General features: G+C 38.2%; 1 protein-coding gene across 5 annotated transcripts in view; it reads right to left on the bottom strand.

Annotated features, from left to right (window-relative positions):
• Positions 1–3,317: 3,317 nt before the first annotated feature.
• The window catches only part of arfgap1 (ADP-ribosylation factor GTPase activating protein 1), a 55,580-nt gene continuing 39,322 nt past the window's right edge, over positions 3,318–19,575 (bottom strand). For 2 of the 5 annotated variants that reach the window (XM_068000511.1, XM_068000510.1), the window contains exons 6-13: positions 13,856–13,942; positions 13,633–13,744; positions 12,238–12,294; positions 11,805–11,837; positions 9,668–9,724; positions 7,072–7,131; positions 5,897–5,979; positions 3,318–5,030 (exon numbers count right to left, since the gene is read on the bottom strand). In XM_068000511.1, coding sequence (XP_067856612.1) covers positions 4,730–5,030; positions 5,897–5,979; positions 7,072–7,131; positions 9,668–9,724; positions 11,805–11,837; positions 12,238–12,294; positions 13,633–13,744; positions 13,856–13,942 — 790 coding nt within the window. In that variant the 3' untranslated portion in view covers positions 3,318–4,729. The remainder of the gene's footprint in view (positions 5,031–5,896; positions 5,980–7,071; positions 7,132–9,667; positions 9,725–11,804; positions 11,838–12,237; positions 12,295–13,632; positions 13,745–13,855; positions 13,943–19,575) is intronic. The other 3 variants (XM_068000508.1, XM_068000512.1, XM_068000513.1) reach the window with 3 other exon arrangements.

Genomic DNA, 19,575 nt, shown 5'->3' with positions numbered 1-19,575 from the left:
ATGAAATAGCACTAAATGTGCAGGACATACAACTAGAGTGTAAAGTGATTAGAATGAAAAACCATGAGCCACATGCATTATCAGATTCATATATAGTGTACACCCTCCTTTCCCTATAACCAGCACTTTTAATGCCTGTACTGTACATGACAACTACAACCATCATTGCTACTTAACTGAAAAGAAAATAGTCTCCTGCATTAATCTATATTCTATTATAATTTTTAAAAATTTACAGCTCTATAAATATTTTGCTCCATATATATATCAAAATATGTTGGGTAGGAAAATAAAAGTAATGCTCTTCCCTTTCAACGTGTGTGTCACAACTAATTCAGAGGTGAAGGTGAATTTGCATTTCTTGGGAAATATTACTCACATTGATTGAAGTGCCGCCTAGTGGTAACGAAATCCATGCCAGAACACAAACTGCAAATGCTTGAAATCTGGGGGGAAAAACAACACAGAAAACCCTGGAAATATACAGCAGATCCATCAACATCTGGAGAGAGAAAGACAGGTTAAAGTTTCAGGTGTAGACCCTTCAAAGAACTTAGTCAGTTCTAACAGCACCCAGTATCATCTTCACCCTACCTGCAATCTCCCTACCTACAGCCTCCAGCATCTTTCTTGCCACACATGCCCCTCTCCTGGGGCCCAGTCTCAGCCTAGGGTTGCTAACTCTGATAGAAGCATTCCTGGAGGTTTCATCACATGACATTCTGACCACGTGACATTTGATCACATGGCATCTACAAATGTTATTCCATTTGCCTTATAAAAGGTTGGGTCCTCTGTAATTGAGTATTTTGGCTCGTAGTTTCACCCCAGTATCAGTTGTGTGAGGTTCCAAGAATCAGGCGAGGAAGAGGGGAAGCCAGGCGCGGGGAAGAGGGGAAACCGAGTAACCACCACCACCCCCCCTCCCCCCCCCCCCCCCAATTCCAAGACCCCAGCCCCCTCCCGACTGCGCTTCACACAGTCGCAGTTCTGCGGGTGATGTCACCGAGCCGGAGGCTTCTCCGACAGCAGCTGGTGATGTCACTGAGTTGGGGGTGCGCACTGTGGAGGGATATTTAAATTGCAGATCTCCCGGGCTGCTGGAGGATGCACTCAGGAGAGGAACCCCCAATTCCGGGAAACTCTCAGTCATTCTGAGGGGTGGAAACCCTATCTCAGCCTCATTATAAGCCTAAGCCTACAGCCTCTGCACAGCTCCTGCTTTACTAATTTATTCTTCCTCGCCACCGTTTGCTACTCCTCCTCTAATCAAACAAAATTACTCCTCTCCCACTGAACGAATGAAACCAAAAACATACAAATGCATGAGGGAAAAACAGTTAACAGAAGCCTAAAAATTGAAGACAAAAGAGCATCCTCCAATAAAAGCAAACATACAAAAAAATAGCCAGCAACAAATGGAGACACTGAAATGTCAAAGATGTGCAAAAGAGAGACTGACACATACAGTGAGAGAGATAGTGAAACAGCAAAAAGAGGGGGAGAAAGGCAGGAAGAAGGAGGAAAGAGTAAAACAAAGAATTAGAGCGGATGACAAGCAGGAGGCAGTTACAGCAAAAGAGATCATTGAGAATATTTTGTCCATGAGCAATGTCACAGAAAATCAACTAGAATAAGGAAGCAGAGTGATGCAGCCTATCAAAATCTCCACTGCACTATGATGGGGGTAAGATATGGATTAAGAAGTATTGCTCCACACAATGAGTTCCCATTTTGAAACGTCAGTGGAAAAACGTTCAGTGGAGACCAGGTGCTTTGTGTAGGACCCTGTGCTTGATAAAGGAAAATTGTGGGATAGAAAACAGTAACATAAAAGAAATAATCCAAACAAAATTCACTCACATACATAAAAGCAGCACTCACTTAGCGTTTTCCTCTTTACTTCAAGATTTCTCTGCACCTACTTTAGTTCTTCAGTCTTGTCCCAATTTTCACTATTGGTTTCCTCTCTCACTTTTCCTCCAAATTGCTGCTCTTCAAGAATCTGCTGTTTGTCTTTCTGTCACATATCAGCATCCATCACCGGGTGGACATCATGCCATACAGCATCCAATGCTGTGCAGTACAGACTTCCAATGTTACATAGGCTTCTAGTTGTTTGATCAGCAACTCAGACATCATAAAACATCAGATTTTCTGTGAATCTTAAAGCCAGCAGTCACTACCATTTTGAAAAACATTTCCCTCACAAATCCCTGGAGGTTTAAGGAATCCCATGAGCATAATCCTGGAAATTGAAATCTCAATTATGGAGATGATAAGTCGAATATGGCACTGGACAGCAACCTCCCTACTCACACTTAAAAGAAAAAAGGTTTTCCCGTTGTTAACTCAAGGCCATTAAAGGAATAGAAAGGGACTTAGGTTTGGGACTTAAAGAGAAACGAAGATCACTTTCAATATCCCAGAGTATATAATGTCAATAGAGTTTATGGCTGATTCCAATATACCAGCACCATATTTAACAGACAACATAAAAATATAAATGTCAGTATCTGTAATGTTAAAGTTGGCACAGCAGAACTGATGAAGAGCTCCCAACACTTTGTACTATTGAATGACATGACATTCATTTTGCAGAATCTTCAAACAATCAGATTCCAATCTTAGCCATCCCAACAGCCACCAAGCAGAGTCCAGCTTCCTCACTGGTAACTATTTCTCTGAAATGAAGAAAACGTGATTTGGAAAAAGTGCACCACCTACTGACCGATGAAAGAGCGACAATGGTAGAGGACTGGAAGCAGGTTTTCTAAGTTAAAGTATATCATGCGGCACAGTGTGACCTTAAAGGGGCGCGGGGGTCATTTTTAAGAAAGTACAGAAAAGAACGTTATGGATAATGTACATAATTCCTACTTGTGAGAAAGGCCAAGATCCCACTCACACTAACAAAAAGTCCATCTCTTCGCTTAAAATAAATCACATATCGTTGGTATGTCAGCATCTGCAAAGACAAATAGTTAAAGTTTTGGGTGTAGGCCCTTCATGTCACTGAGACCATGGAAATGAGACCTTTAATGGAACTGAACAAACCAAAAAGGGGGTGGAAAGGAAGAGGTAATGGGTTTCAACTGTGAATCAAGAGCTTCAAATCATTTGAAAGTTGTTCGATCCTGCCAGGGTCACCTTTTGAATTAACTTTTCTAAGGTGTTCAACACTCTTGTGCTCAAAATGTTCTTCAATAAATGCTTTAGGGTGTCAAAATGTAAAGTTTAATTGTAGAATGAAATTTTAAAGTAAGCTGGGTAGTTAAGAAATACATTTTCCATGCAATTAAGCAAAACATTTCCCATTCATTTTTAATCTGCTTTATTGTTATACATCATCAAATAAGCAATCACACACAAAAATGGGTGCAAAGTAATTAGCAACGTACAAGTTGCTATATTTGTAGATGTCCATTCACATCAGAAAAAACTTCTATGTCTGCTTTTAGGGCATAAAAGCTCAATCATCCCCAAGTACAGAAATGAGAATACATTAGTCTGTTGCTCATGCTCAAAAATATTGCACAGAATTTGTCAAAGATCCAATACTGAAAGATTAATCATTTGTACTATACCCACATTCACACTATATGCAACTGGAATGTTTGGGGTAGGTTTTGGAGGCAGGAGCAGACCAGACACAAATGCCACCACACTTACAAACCAACATACTTCTGAAAATTAAATCTGACAGCTGAGAGAATGCATTTCACCTCTGAACATTACACAAGTAAAAAAGATATTTATATATGCCACGTCATACATTTAAAAGGCAAGAATATAGAACACATATTGTCCTAGTTTAATGCTAACGGCCAATAAAATGATCCAAATAGAAAAATTAAAAGTAGACATAAACCTAGAAATGACTATTGCCAGCACTAACAGATGAATATTTAATGCTTTCATATGATATTCCTTTATCGACTATTTTAGCTGTGAAGTGTTAACCAATTAGTGTTAACAGGTTAATGCCTGTGTTAAGACAGCAGAGGAATGTTATACAAATTCACTGAGCATTTGTTTGCTAATACCAGCAACAGTCACTTCAAGCTTACAGACTGATTAGTAAGGCATGTAAAATGAAAAGAGTAAAAAGTAGAAAACAATTATGATTGGAATAAATTAATGTTAAATTAATAATCCACAGTTTTATTTCAATCAGCTAGGTACCAAACCTATAATAATCACTGAGAACACGAAGTATGAATTCGCAAGTGCTCCTTGCCTGGTACAATTACACATCATAAAGCTGAAAACAGACATATAGCACATGCAGTAAATGCTACGTTTGTTGTGTTTTTGAAAGAAAACCTGAGCTAAAATTAATCACTGCACTATTTAACATCACGTTTTTCTCCATGATACCCTACAGATTTCTAATGAATATTTATGTACACAAAAAAAGTGAATGAATGGAAAAATTATATCCCCTTAAATACAAAAATGTATTTGTCAATGCATAGTGTAAAAATGGTACAGCTGAACTCGAACTACATGCTGTAAAGGGTCAATGTTCTGATTACAATACTGACTGTTCATCATGAAGACTTCTTTTGTTCGTGAAATATGCATGTAACCAGTCTCTAGAAAGAAAAATAGATTTCTGAAACATTGATTCTTTATAGACAGGAATACAAATCGGTTTACGACAGCAACGAAGCAAAGTAAAGCAAAATGAATTGCAGGTCCTTTCAATTTGAGGCACTTTCCCAAGCTACCAATTTTGGTTGTCCCATCCATCGTCCACAGTTCCTGTGCTTTCTTTTTTCGATGATTTTTTATTCTTGCTTTCCCCGCCTGCAGCCCAGTTATCGTCCCAGTTGTCCCAGGCATCACTATGGTTGGATTGCTTTATTGTGCTGTCCTCTGTGCCCCAGGTTTCATCATTCTTTTCACCAGAGCCCCAAACACCTGCACCTGGGGACATCTTCATCTTTGAATTCTCATCCAGACCAAAATTTTCCCAGAAGCCATCTTCAAATCCACTGTTTTGATAACTTTCTCCAACTGGATGGCTATAGAATAGAGAATATACCAAAAATGAGATCTGATCAAGTATTTGAAAAATGAACTACAATATAGGAACTTGTCGTACAAGCTGCACCTTATATTGGAAGATTTTCAGTGTAAGCATGATACAAGTGTAAGTGTGCAATAAAATTGTATTTTTGTTACATTATAGAATGCTACACACAAACATCCTATCAGAGAGTGGTAAGTTAAGTTAATTTTTGAACAGTGACAGAACTCAGAGTCAAGAGCATCATGTTGGTCTCATAACTAGACCTCAGACACAGAAGAGGATGGTTTTAGGACCGGGTACAAAATAAGGTGCCGTTCTGAAATTGCGTCAATTGATACAAAGCATTAATATAAAAGTATAACACCTTCTTTCTCATGACACTGAAATGGCAAACTCCTTGCATGTTTTATCAAAATGATCCGCAACTGGGAGCATACAAAAAAGCTAATTTATTAAGAGAAAAATCCTACGCAAACTGTACATTTTGTAAAATGTGCATTTTACCTTGAATGCATACAATTTCACAGTAGCAAACCTAAATTTTATGCATGAAGATTGTAAGGATCAGAATCTGCAAGATTTCCAATCAATTAAAAAACAATGATTTTTAAAGCATTTTTTAAAGTAATCTTCTATGGGAGGAGGAAGCACTGCAATGTTGGCCATGCCTTAGAACAGCTCAAGTAGTTACCACTATCTGGAGCATGTGCATAACCATCCAGAGAATGACAGAAAACATAATTCTGCTTTGAAACCAGCTTTCCATTGTTATTTTGATACACAATGATTCACTAAAGCATCGAGTTATAGAAATGTGATGCTGTGTATTTAGGTTTGGTGCATTTAATTGTGCATTACCTTTCTGGGGCAGATGTTTCACATTCTTTATTGGAAAAGAACGAACTGACATCTTTCCACCCTTTCACGCTCACTCCCTGTACCTATGAATATTAACAAAAAGACCAAATAAACCTTTCATAGTAGCAGAAATCCAAGACCATGTATATATCTATTCTAATATACACATACATCAGAAAAATTACACACTATTAGCAATTAATTTTACTAACACTAAGCCTAGAAAATACAGTTGCCGACATTAACAAATAAACACTCAACATGATACTCCCCGTACACCATTAGAATTCAGGCTTTAACCTGTTCATTCTAAATGGGATAACTCCTTTCCTAAAATAGGAGCTGGGGAAGGTCATTCAACATTCCAATGAGTTGAGTATTGTTCACTAATATCGTCAACAGTAATATCTAGGCTCTGTTGCCTAATACTCTTGTTTAAATATTAAATTTTTAAAAATCCAGAACCACATGCACTTTAAGGATAGGTTCAACTTTAATTATTGGTTATATGCGAGAGAGAGAAGAAAAAAAATTAACTTTTTAAAATTTTGATTGACAAACAATTTTCAGTATAGACACTCACCATATCATCAATTACCAATGATAGCAAAAAAGGGAAAAAACAAATTAGCACTGAATCAAAAAAAGTTTGTGTGGCCACAATAAGCCAGTCTCCATATTTGGAAACTGTGCACCCAAGATGGCATTTACACAACAACTCTCGTAAACTGTAGCGTGAAGTGGTTTTGGTTTGCACTGATGCTAAAGTTGCAGTGTAAATCCAGAGTTGGGACTCAGTCTGCTTCACTCTGGAGTTAGTTTGTGCCCCACTCTATTTGCACAACAGCTTCATAGTCACACTACAATGTGGTATAAGTCCAACCTAATACAGTTTCATATGAAATCTTTTAAAATATCATTAGTTCTGCCCATTTTGCCAATGGCATCATCACTAAGCTTTTTAGTTGCCAGTTAGCCCAACTAACAGCAGTGATTTCTAGAACTTGTGTAATATGATAAATTCCACAACTTATTTTTATACTGCTCCATTTAGGGATTCAACCATTTTAAAGAAAATGGCCTATAATTCAAGTTTACTGTTGAGCTTCAAGCAGCAGTTGCACAGAATATGAAGGCTGGCTCTGAGACATGACCAGTTGCATCCTTCTGCATACCTTATTAGCAATCTGTGACACACCAATGGAAACATCATCTAAAAATTTTCCATCTTTCACCTGTATATGTAAGAATGCCTTCAATTAATTAAGAAAAAAGTACTATTTGCAAAGCTGTATTTATCAGCTTATTTATCCAATGATTAAAATACTCTTATCAATGTAAAAATAGGAGAAATAAAAGGAGACCTTTTATTAAAGTTCTTAAAATTAATTTTTCATATGGAAAGAGGTTATATTTCCAGTCCTTGTCTAGAACATGGTAAACTTCTTTAGATTATAAGCAGGAATACAAAACAATGCATTTATATAGCATCTTTAACATAGAAAAAAAGTGGCCCACGGCACTTCACAGAGGCATAACCAGAAATAAATGGACCATGAGCCAAAGAAGCAGATATTAGGAGGCATGACAAACGCTTGATCAAAGAGATGGATTTTAAGGAGGGTCTTAATGGAGGAGGGATAGATGGAGAGGCAGAGAGTGTTAGGCTGGGAATTCCACAACATAAGTCTGCCACTAGAGGAAATGTTTCGCAGTTTTTCTATACATCTTTACTAATGAGATTTAAAACTTTCATAGTAGTGCATGGTGGTGGGGGAGGTCAGGAAGGGACAGGCTCTGTTCAGCTTCCACAGTTCAACAATCTGTTGACACTAATTGCCTCAATTCAGACTTAAAGAATGACTATTTGAGCAAGGTACCAGAAAGCCACGAGTAGCTGTGGAACTGTATCCCAGCAAAAGTCAGTGCCTTCGGGGGAAAAAAGCAGAAAATTGGAAAATAAAACAGATAGAAAGAGGGCAACTTTCAACAACAACACTTTTATTTCCCTTTTGACAACACACAAATACTGAAGTGATTATAATCTGCTGCACAAAAAAGGGCAAAATTGTTAGGAAACTGTTAGTCACATCAGATTTTGCAATTAGTGTTAGTGTCAGACTGAATACATCAGAGACGTCTCCCCTCCATTTATATAATACTACCTCTGGAGGCAGCCCTCAGCGGGGACACATCTCCAAAAGAGGGAGCACCACCTCCGAATGCGGTTTTGTTTCCTGGTCTAGGGGCAATGCTTCACTGATAGCAAAGGTGAATGGCCACCAAGGATACTGCCTGCTGTTTGGCCAGTTTTTTTCTGGCTGACTCCTAGAGACAATTTACACTGGAAGCAATCTACAATAGCACATAAAAGGTACCACATAAAAGACTTACGGCAAAGATAATGGCACGTGGAACTAAGGGGAATGTGGCTACATGAAGAGAGAGATTCTTGGAGGGCAGACAGCAAAGAATAAAGGTAAAAGGAAGTTGCTTGGAATGGACAGGTTTGCTGAATGATGTTCCACAGGGATAGTGTTGAGGCTGCTGTTATATTTACTATATACATAAATGATCAAGATTGAAGAATTGAGGGAATACTGAAAATTGTTCATAACAAATATGTGGAGGGGAGGGTATGGCAAATTGTGAAAAAGATTAAAGACAGCAAGAGTGCATAGATAGGGCAGCAGAATGACCAGATAAGTGGCAGATGGAGTTCAATGTAGAAAAATCTAAAGTAATACATTTTGGAAGGATAGCAAAAAGACTTAAACCTTAAATGGAAAAAGGAAATTAAATAGCTGCTTAGACACATTATTAAAGGGTATGGAACCAAGCAGGTGTGTGGGATTAGTCTAAGTGCTTTTCTCCAAGTAAGCGACCAACAGATGGGCCAAATGGCCTGCGTCTCTGCTGTACATTGAATAATTCTAATATAAATGGAATATTAAATGACAGTGCATATTACTGCAAATTGCCAAAGGAATAAGATGACAGGATATACAATTAAGAAACAGTAAAACCATACAAATTCATCTGGAAAACAAATGGAAGAGTTGAATAGGTACTGTCAGACTGTATAACTAATAGGTATGAATGAAAATGGAATCCACTGTTTGTGAAATAAGTATTAGCTGTACTATATATTAATTTGATTAAGGTATCCTTATGGGATAGAAATTAGAATTCAACATGATCATCTGGGTATGGAATGAGGCTTGAAAAGTTCAACTAAAAAGAGAATAAAATGTTCCAATTTTAAAAACCATTAACAGAAAAATGTTCTCAAAAAATTCAAGTATGCATAATTAAAAACATCACTGCAAAATAAAAATTAAGAGCAGTGACAGAAATTTTGCAACTGCTTTATTAAGTTAACAATTTAATAAACTGTATTATAAACTATAGGTGATTACACAACACCGTAAGCAGTTCCGAGCAAAAAGGACTTCAGTGTTTAAAGGACAAAACTTTAATTTTTGAAGATACTCCAAAATCTAATACTCCAACCATAAAATGAAATGGGAAATATACATTTTTATAGCTACTAAACTATAAAATGTAAAATGTACAGATTGACAATCTGCACCATATTAATGCAAACAATAGGTAATTTATTATTAATTCTATGATACATTGGCTTACATTCGAGTATATTACAAATGCTTGATTGAGAAAATGGTTGTCTAAAATTATGATTTAACCATGATTTCAAGTAATTAGTGTCTTGATCATCAGTTTGAGCCCTATAAGCAAGGACTATGTTACCTTGTCCTGAGCAGGTTTGATCACATTCTCACTAATTGTGTGACCTAACTCTGTAGCCTATTTAAAAGCAAGAAAAGAGTTTATCAGTACTGAAAAGTGTACATCTTAGATATATGTCAAACATGCAGGAAGCAAACAGCTCAACAATACAATTGCCTCAGCTTCAGCATGAACTTCTAGCAAGTTACCACAATACATACAGACAGGACACAAAGACAATGTCAATACAACAAGTTCTCATGACAGTGAGCAAAGCTTCAGCCAGGCATCTATTTCACAACTACCCAATGCATGAAAGGCAAGCAGGGCATACTACAGTTTTTATTCATAGCCAGGCAAACAGTCAAACTTTATTCCAGCTGAGTCTGAATTCTAAAGGTCTCTCCCAAGTAACACTATGAAAAATTATATGTTGAATTATAAAAGTTTTTTAAAATCCTAAGAGGTTCATAGGACCATTTGTCCCCAACTAACTTTGGCCAAAATTTCAATTTCAGTACAATATCATCTTAAATACAATGGGGGTAAAATTCAACTTCGATGGAGGTGCAAAACGGGTACTGGCAGATTAGCCGCCTGATACATGCCCAGCCCGAAAGGAAAATCAGGCGGTGTGTGTAGTGGGATGGCCGATCCACTACCGCCTGTTTTGTACCCCCGTTAAAGTTGAATTTTACCCCCAAGGTCTCAATAAAATTTTACTGGATGATCTCCAAACTCATTTAGCAAAAATTGTTCACCAGTTAGCTAAACTTCCACTGTTGAAGAGAATTTCTGTACTAGTATGTAATCGCATTTGTAAGCCATTAACTTTTGCAATTACTCAGACACTATGACCTTTGAAGCTTTCTATCTAAAATCAGTAATAAAGCTATAATAGAGCTGTAAAAGGTATTCCACAAAGGCAGGGAAGATTGTTTGTGTCGGAGAAAAAGCAAAGATACTTTTTGTTACATAAATATTGGCCAGTTTTTAATTTTAAAAAGGAGTTATTGGTGGGCATTTCTAAGTGTCTAAACAAGCAGGAAATTATCTCAATAATTCTCACTTTAAACAGACAGGATTACTAACAATTATAAGTGATACCCAGCAACCGTGCTGGTAAGTACACGTGTATGGTCACTGTGAGAAAAGGATCTGATGACTAGCAAGGTCAAACAACCTACCAAAACTCAAGTGTCCAGACCGACAAAGAACGATCACTTGGACTGTTACCCAGAACTCTACCTAAGCATCAGTCACTGCCTTCAGGAGAGAAAGTGGCAAGGAAGAATTTTTCTTTAAAAACACAATACCTGAATTTGGTCTAGCACCTTTTCTTATTTCTGACAACTTTCACATATATTGGATGTAACTATTCCTTAATAAAATGAAGCTGGAATACAATATAGGAAATTAAGAAGGGAAACTAGCAAATTAATGGGGATCTTTATATTGTGTCATTACACTGTTAATACTAGCGATCATCTTCTGCAAGCCACTGGACTGCAAAACAGAAGAAATGGACCACTGCTCAACAATAATAAGGTTGCTACCGTGTATTCTAAACATCTAATAAACCTGCATTAATTGCACAGACTAACTTATGGTTCAAAATAAGTTCCTGAAAAATGACTGACTACATGGGAATTATGAAATCAAGTGATGTCGACCAAAGTAAAGGGAGGGCATTAATGCCACAGTACACGATTAATAAGTACAGTTACTGATGAAGAATCTGTCATGCACAGAAAGTAGGCACTTTACCGGCTCCGGCTGCTGCTTGTAGCCCCAGACCTTTACGCAGCAAGAAAGCAACCAGGACAGAACAAGCACTTTTTAGCAATTCACCATTTCCCCCCAACAAGACCATTTACTTCAGATTATCGATAGCAAATGCATCACTAAATGCAGAACAGTTGACAGAGAGCACGGTTAAGCCGTTTCTAAAAAGAAAACAATAAATGAAAACTTTTTTGGAAATATTCAATGCTGTAACATGGATCATGTTTACATTTGCGATGCTGCTTAATTTGAAGCAGAAAATCTAGATTCCATCATTTGTTCTGGTGGAGCCTGTTAACTTTGGTAAACCATCTTAGCCACACCTGGCAATACCAAACATAAAGAATATGGAACAACATGGAATAAAAGGTACCTTTTGTGTTGCTTGACTTCCAAGTTTCGCTGCCTGTTTTAACGAAATAAAGATGATTAATTTTGCCTCCATACCTTCATTCGTCTCAAGACTAAATTAGTCATGCTTCAACATTAGTCTTGTTTTAATAAACAGAGTTGCCATGATGGAGAAAAATGGCAATGGAAAAAACTACCTAATTGAATATAAAAAAAAAGAATGTTTTTATGCCTGGCACTTGGGATTTTTACACTTTGTTTGCTAAAACCTGTGTATTTTTAAAATAAGTATTTAGGCTTTTGAATCTTTCCTATAGATCAGTCACTAAATTAACAGAATAGGAAAGGTTTAGCAAACTTGAATGTTCGCAAAAATGATATGTCGCTACATTTATTCATTTGGAAGTGTGTTTCTGTATGTTAATAAAATCAGAAACTGAGATAGTGCTACTTACACCTTCTTTTGCTGCTGATGCAAACTTGGTTGCCCCAACAGTAAAACTGCTCCAGCCCTGTAAAACAGTGAATATATCCTAATGAACTGATTCAATGTCATTCATCATTGCTCATTTATAGTAACTATATTAGTTTTCCGTTTCAGTAATATAGGTTCGCAATTGTAAGTGCAATAATGGATAACATTCAGAAATTATCAGTCATGTCAAGTCTTCAACAACTAGGATATTCAATCATGCCAACTATAATTCTCCTCCGTCTCCATATACTCCAAACAAGCAATTTGGTCAATTAGTAAGCAATGTATACAACTAACTAGAAGAGAAGATGGTTTCCTATATTCACATGGACAGTTCAAAGTTTTGAGCACTAAGCTCCCATTAAAGATTTAAATATTATATACATTTATGTACACGACTAGAAAGTCAAGTTACTGTTTGGAGTTTTATGCGCTCCAAAGTAGGAAATAGGGTAGCCAAAAGTAAGAGGTTTACATAATTGAAAAAGGTTATATGCAGGATAACCCAATAGATGATCTTGGGATCCTTACTTTATATTGTATACATATTAGCAGATCTCCCAATATCAGCTTTGACTCAGTGGTAGCACATTTGCAAGTCATAAGGTTGTGGGTTCATGCCCATTTCCAATACTTGAGCACAAAATCCAGGCTGACACTTCAGTGCAGTACTGAGGGAGTGTTGATTTGTTGGAGATGCTGTCTTTTGGATGACATTAAATTGAGGCCTCATCTGCCTGCTCAGGTAGAAATAATAGATTTCATGATACTATAAGAATAGCAGAGTATTATTCTGCAAATCATGAATCTGTGTCCCTTTAAAGGCCAGAATGTCTAACTGCTGTAAGTAAACACAAGGTGAGATCAGAATTGAATTGATTAATTGGTCCTATGTTCTTAAAACTACAATACCTATATAGTAATTGCTAAAATTGCCACTGTAGCTAACTTTCAGAAATTGCCAAATTAAGTTCATAAACATCAACAAGAAACATCTGAGCATTGAATAATTCTACCAACATAACAGTATTTTCACCTTGATCTATTATTTGTAGAACATTGCAACACTATTTGAAAATCAATCTACAGCACAAAAATCTCAAGTCTGAAGGCAGGTTGTTAAAGCCAGCATAAAAATCAATTTTCTTCAATAAACAGACTTAAACCATTTACACCATGAATACACAGTTTAGATTACAGGTACAAGGTTAGTCCCAAATCTATATCACATTACAAGATAAAATTTATAAGAAAACTGTGTCACTTAGTAGTCATGCATAATTAAAATTAGGTATTAACTAGCAGCCCAAAGAAATATTCCATTATAGTTCTGAAACAAAACTATAACTGCAACAAAACTAAGATATCTTCATACCGAATAAAGAGAAGTCATGGCACTGTTGAGTAAGTCATCTTCCTTTTTCTGAGGGGATACTGTGTTTCCAAATCCAACATAACGATTATCCTGATTACCATATCCTCCACCACTTTAAATAACAAAAGGAAATTAATCACCACTCCTTCAAATGAAAACAGCACAATAGGAATAACAAACATCATACATTTCTTGATATTAGTGAAATGATGCATCATTTTACCTTTGGTAGGAGTTATCATCATTCAGCCAGTCCTCAAACACTTTATCAGAGGATAATGCAGAGGTTTGGTTAGTTCCAGCGTTACTACTGAAAATACAAAAAAACTATATAAATGCATAATATATATACCCTTAATAATGAAATAGAGATAGATAACCATGACGAACATAAAGATTTCTCAATTGATTCCTTAGCTAGTCTCAGGAATAGGTTCCTTGCTAGTATACATGTTAAACAGAGAATATACACAGACTATGGGCTAGAAATTTGGCCGTGTAGTACCCGGGATGTAGATGCTACGTGGCCTCCTGAAGTTCCAAAATGGTGTCCGGAATGCATGCGCACGCTTCTAGCGTGACATGTGGACGCCATCTTGGTAAAGGGGCTCGCGCAGGCGCAGATAATGAACACCGGCTGCATTTAAAGTAAGGAAAATATGCGTTAGATCAGTGTACAACGCTGATTTAAAGTGACAGACACCATTTTGGCACTTAACGCTGCAGCCAATGCACTCTTAACCGCAACCAGCTAAACAGGTCATAGACGGCCTGGAGGGCCCGCCACCAGCGCTATTTAAAGGGACCATGCAGGATTTACAGGTTAGTTGCTGTAGATTGATTTTCAAATTAAGCGTTGCAATGTTCTACAAATAATAGATCAAGGTGAAAACGCTGTTATGTTGGTAGAATTATTCAATGCTCAGATGTTTCTTGTTGATATTTATGAACTTAATTTGGCAATTTCTGAAAGTTAGCTACAGTGGCAATTTTAGCAATTACTATATGGGTTAGTTGCTGGGTTATTGCTGCTGGTTGCTGATGCATTTGTACCTGTTTTTGGAGGTCTCCTATAATTGAATACTAGGACTAGGGGACATAGCCGAACAGTTAGAGCCAGGACTTGCAGGAGTGAAGTTAGGAAATGTTTCTACACGCAAAGGGTGGGAGAAGTTTGGAACGCTCTTATGCAAATGGTAGTTGGTGCTAGCTCAATTGTTAAAATCTCAGACTTAAAATTGTTAACCAAGGGTAGTAAGGGAAATGGGGCTAAGGCAGGTATATGGGGTTAGGTCACAGATCAACCATGATCTCAGTGAATGGTAGAACAGACTCGAGGGGCTAAATGCCACTGCCACTTGCTGCCTCCTGTTATGCACCACCTTCTCCTGCGAGAAAGCGGGATGTATGTCGGTGAATATCCTGCAGGATGTTTGGGTGATGTGCCTGTCATGATTGAATAGCTGCCTGTGTTTGTGACCTGTGAGTTGTGGGTATGCAGCTTGCAACAGTGGTAACATGAGGGTGAGGGGAAGCATCTGATTGGAAGAGTTGAGTACTGATTGAAAGAGTTTGTTGGTAGGTGGGTGATGGAGGATGTAGTGCATGGAGCAGTGAATGTGGCTAGTGGTGCAGTTGATAGGAGATGCCACTTGACCTCACCTCACCTTGACCACTCGTGTCAAAGCATTGCACTTCTTCCTGCACGTGGTGCTATCCTCCTGGCATTAACTTTGTCCCCTACTGCCTCTTGAGCACATCTGGAGGGCCTCTGAACGGAGATCAAACATTGCACATATAAAACACAGGTGCAGGTCCCGTACATTTGTTTGCAAACTGATGAGTTATGTTGAAACGTTGAATAAAGGTGGCGCACAACGAAATCCCGCATCCTCCAATCTGCACGCCAAACCTCACCAATCTGAGTTTGTACCAGGCCTGCAAGGGAGCCTGCGGATATAGGATGCCCCTCCTTCTGTACACCTCTTGCACCAAGGTCTCCAGTGAATCAGCACAGAACCTTGATGCACGCTCTCTCGCAGGCCTGGAACAAACTCAGATCGGCAGATTGGTGAGGTTTGGCATGCAGATTGGAGGATGTGGGATTTAGTTGTGCGCAACCCTTATTCAATGTTTCAACATAACTCATCAGTTTACAAACATAGGGACGGGACCTGCATCTATATTTTACACGTGTAATGTCTGATCTCCGTTCAGACTCCGTGCAGACCCGTATCTTATATTTTGTACGTGCAGGCTGTCTTTAAGGGGTGCAAGCAACTCACACGAGATTTGGGCCCTCCTGCTGGTGAGAAGTGCCAAAGCTGGAGAGAACATAGCTAAGCCTCCGTGCTGCACTACTTTCAGGTAAATGAGGAGACATCACGAATCTAACGTGCTGTCTGCATCGGAACCACCGTGTGTGGGCTAACCGCATGCAATTAGTATCCGTATGGAACCGGTTATTATAATACCTACTCATTTTTGAGTTTTCCTATTTTAGTAGGGAAACATAAGCTCTGTCACAGTGGAAATTTTGTATTTACAACTTTAAAATTATAAAGGAAGGTCCAATCAAAGTTGTGCTGATAGTCTTGACAGATATTCAAATTTGGTTTCCCTTAGTCCGCGACAGTTACCTATTCTCAGCTGCACAGGAAGGTGGCAGTACTTTCAGAGTCTTTAATTTTTCTTTCTTCTTCACTGTGGGCTATGCCACTAGTTTTATTGAATTTTTACTGCCCCCAAATATTTCTTTTTTACATTAATATTTGATGGAATATTGCATTAGAAGTAGTAAATTATGAAGTTTATTTTCCTCATGAGAAAGATCTAATTATTCAGTGTTGAAAAAAAAGTACCAGTTCCAATAATTTGATCTTATTAGTTTCAGAATATATCCAATAACCTTGAGCTGTTCCAGCTTCCTATCAATCAAAAAGATAAGTACAGATAAGAGGTCATCGAGCCTATTTAAGCTCATTGTTCCAAAGAAACCCATAGCTCCCCCCCCCCCCACCCCATCACAGTATCTAACTGCCTCTTTAAAAATTACAGACTTTTTTCCTCCGCTATCCTACCTGGAAAACTATTCCACGTATTAAATCACTTTCTGCATGAAGAAGTGCTCCCAGACATCAGTCCTAAAATTGCCTTTTGCCAGTTTTTAACCTATATTTCTCCTTGTCCTGCAATCATGGTTTAACTTGAAATACTGCTCCAGATTAACCTTTTCTATTACACTTAGAATCATACATACTTCTAAAAGGTTTTTCTATTAATGACCTCCTTCACTCAACATCCAATCCTATCAACTCTTTTGCTGCTGTTTCCACTCTACCTGCATTAACTTCCTTCAAATTGTAGACAATCAATATGTATGCAACTTCTTCCAGTTCTGACTAAAGGTCATCGACCTAAAACGTGAACTGTTTTTCTCCACAGATGCTGCCCGACTTGCTGAATATTTCCAGCGTTTTCTGTTTTTATTTCAGATTCCCAGCATCCGCAGTATTTTGCTTTTGCATACAACCAATGCTTGCACCTCTTCAGTCCAATAGTTGAGTCACAACATCTAGATTGCTTCTCACACTTCAAGTTTTTCCCCCCCCACCCATAAACAAAATTTCTTTGTCCCATTCAAGTCTAAACAGCTACTACTTCTTGCATTTGATGGCTTAACCCTAAGTCCTTCATGTATCAACATATCTCCTCTGACCTCAAATGGAACTCTCACATCTCCTTCCTTGTTAAATCTGCCTCAAAATGCATAGTTTCTTCTTTTGTGCCAAACACCACTTCTTAACAACTCAATTCTCTGTCTTTGCCATCTTTACTCCCTTAAGTCCAAGGGATGCTGATGTGAATATTTAGGGCACACAACTTAGCCATTCATTACCAAATCTGGTTGGCCCACATCATACACTATTAGGTCCTACCCTCTGCCAAAACTGTTCAATAGTCCCTGATCATCCTGTAATGCAAAGATAACCCCTGGCTTCTTTTCTCCACTATCAACTGTCTCCTTAAACCCCTCTTCACTGCCCCCTCCAACAAGTCCAAGGTGTTCATGGACTTCTTGGTCACTAAGATTGAGACCATCCGTTCAACTGCCTCTGCCACATTCCTACCTTCTCCTTGCCCACCAAGCCAAGCTTCTCCCAAGGTTCCTGCCTGCCCTAGCCCTGAACTCACATCTTTCTCTAGTTCCTCCTATCTCCCCTCACGCCCTCTCCGAGCTCATCTTGTCCATGAGATCCATCTCCTGCTGTCTCGATCCTAGTCCTACTAAACTGCTGACCACCCAACTTCCCTTTCTGGTCCCCATACTAACTGATTCCATCCCTCTTCCTAGCCACTGTCTCAGGCTGAATCAAACTGTCTGCAACGTTGATGTCTTATTTGACCCTGAGCTGAGCTTCCAACCCCATATAAATGCAAGTTGTTGTTGTAAAGCTCAAGTCCATCCAAGGTGTGAATATTGTTCTCATATCTGAAGAGGCCAATCTACTGAATCTCAACACACTTTTATTCTTTACAACTTTAAATAATGCACTGAACTATGGATCTTGGCCTTTTACCTTGGTTTTACAAAAAAAAACCTACGACCTGTGTGTCTATGAAATCCTGGCTATCCAACCCGTGGAGCCCCAGCAACTCACCACCCTTCAGAGCGCTCAGCTTTTATTTCAGATTACATTTCTCATGGTCTTTTCAATCTGGCAGGCCTGGCATTATAAAATGTCTATTCTCGTGCTGCTCCTTCATTGATGGATTTAAAATGTATCCACCACAATGGAGTAGCACTGAGTACAGACTTTCCAAACTACAAAACCTGCCAAAATCAAACAAGCAAACCCCAGCAGAAACAGATATAAAATTAAATAGCAATGAAGAAGAAAAAAAGACAGCCCTTGGATAAATTAGTCTCTCCGTTGAAACCTGCAAAGATTAAATATGTTCTAATTAATACACAGCCAAAGAGAAGAAAAAGTGCTCTGGGGCAAACATGCCCAGACAGGAGGCAGGACTTGTATTCATGTAACACTTACCACTGTCTCATGAATGTCAGAAAGTTCTTCACATACAATGAATTACTTTGAAGTGTAGGCAAGCATATGCAAATTGAGCAGATACAATTAAATTCTTAGAGTTTTGCCAGAAAAAGCATTTAATAAGGATGGGGCAGTTGTACAGACAACATAATCAACCAAAGTCCAAATAGTAGAGCTTACCACAGATTACTTCTGCACATAAGCTTCCTGAATTTCAGTCATAAGGGGAAGGACAGCCAATGTGAACCAGAACAAAGTTCTCTACAGATCCAGAATTTGAGCCAACACAACATACTGATTGAGAAGTAAGTATCCTACAAGTTGGTCATATACTAAAAGCACACAGATACAAGAAACAGACAGAACTTTTACGGGGCAATCTTGTTTTCTTCCATTTCTTTCCACTTCCACTTTAAAATTGTTAACTTACTGTCTCCAATACTTTTTGGTTTAAAAAGTTAAGCAGTATGATTGTGTTTGAAGCAGGAACAAGCTTGGATACTATTAGGAGTCGACAATGATGTGCTCACAACTGTTTATTTTGACCTTAGTAACAATGTATTTAATGATTGTTAATTTTATGTTAGGCAATTACACTGATCTATATGTAGTCAGAGATATGAGTCCGAGAATCACATTATAATGATGGGGTGTGGCAAATTGGATTTTGTCTTTGTCGCCTGAGCTTAACTTCGTAACTTACAATATTTTTGTACTGCTAACATCAGCTCAAAAAAGGTTGAATCTACGTCATACAAGTTTTCTAGGGGAAGAGGGCATAGCAGCCCATCCCAGATGTGAAAGCAACGATACTGTTACTCAAGCCAATTGCTGTAGTTTTGAAACAATGGGAAGATCCCATTAGATAAATAGTCAAGCCTTTGATAAG

This window comes from Heptranchias perlo, chromosome 19 (assembly GCF_035084215.1).
Source record: "Heptranchias perlo isolate sHepPer1 chromosome 19, sHepPer1.hap1, whole genome shotgun sequence".
NCBI classification, from domain to species: domain Eukaryota; kingdom Metazoa; phylum Chordata; class Chondrichthyes; order Hexanchiformes; family Hexanchidae; genus Heptranchias; species Heptranchias perlo.
Note: the sequence above shows the minus strand (reverse complement) of the source record. Positions and strands in the feature narration are given on the sequence as shown.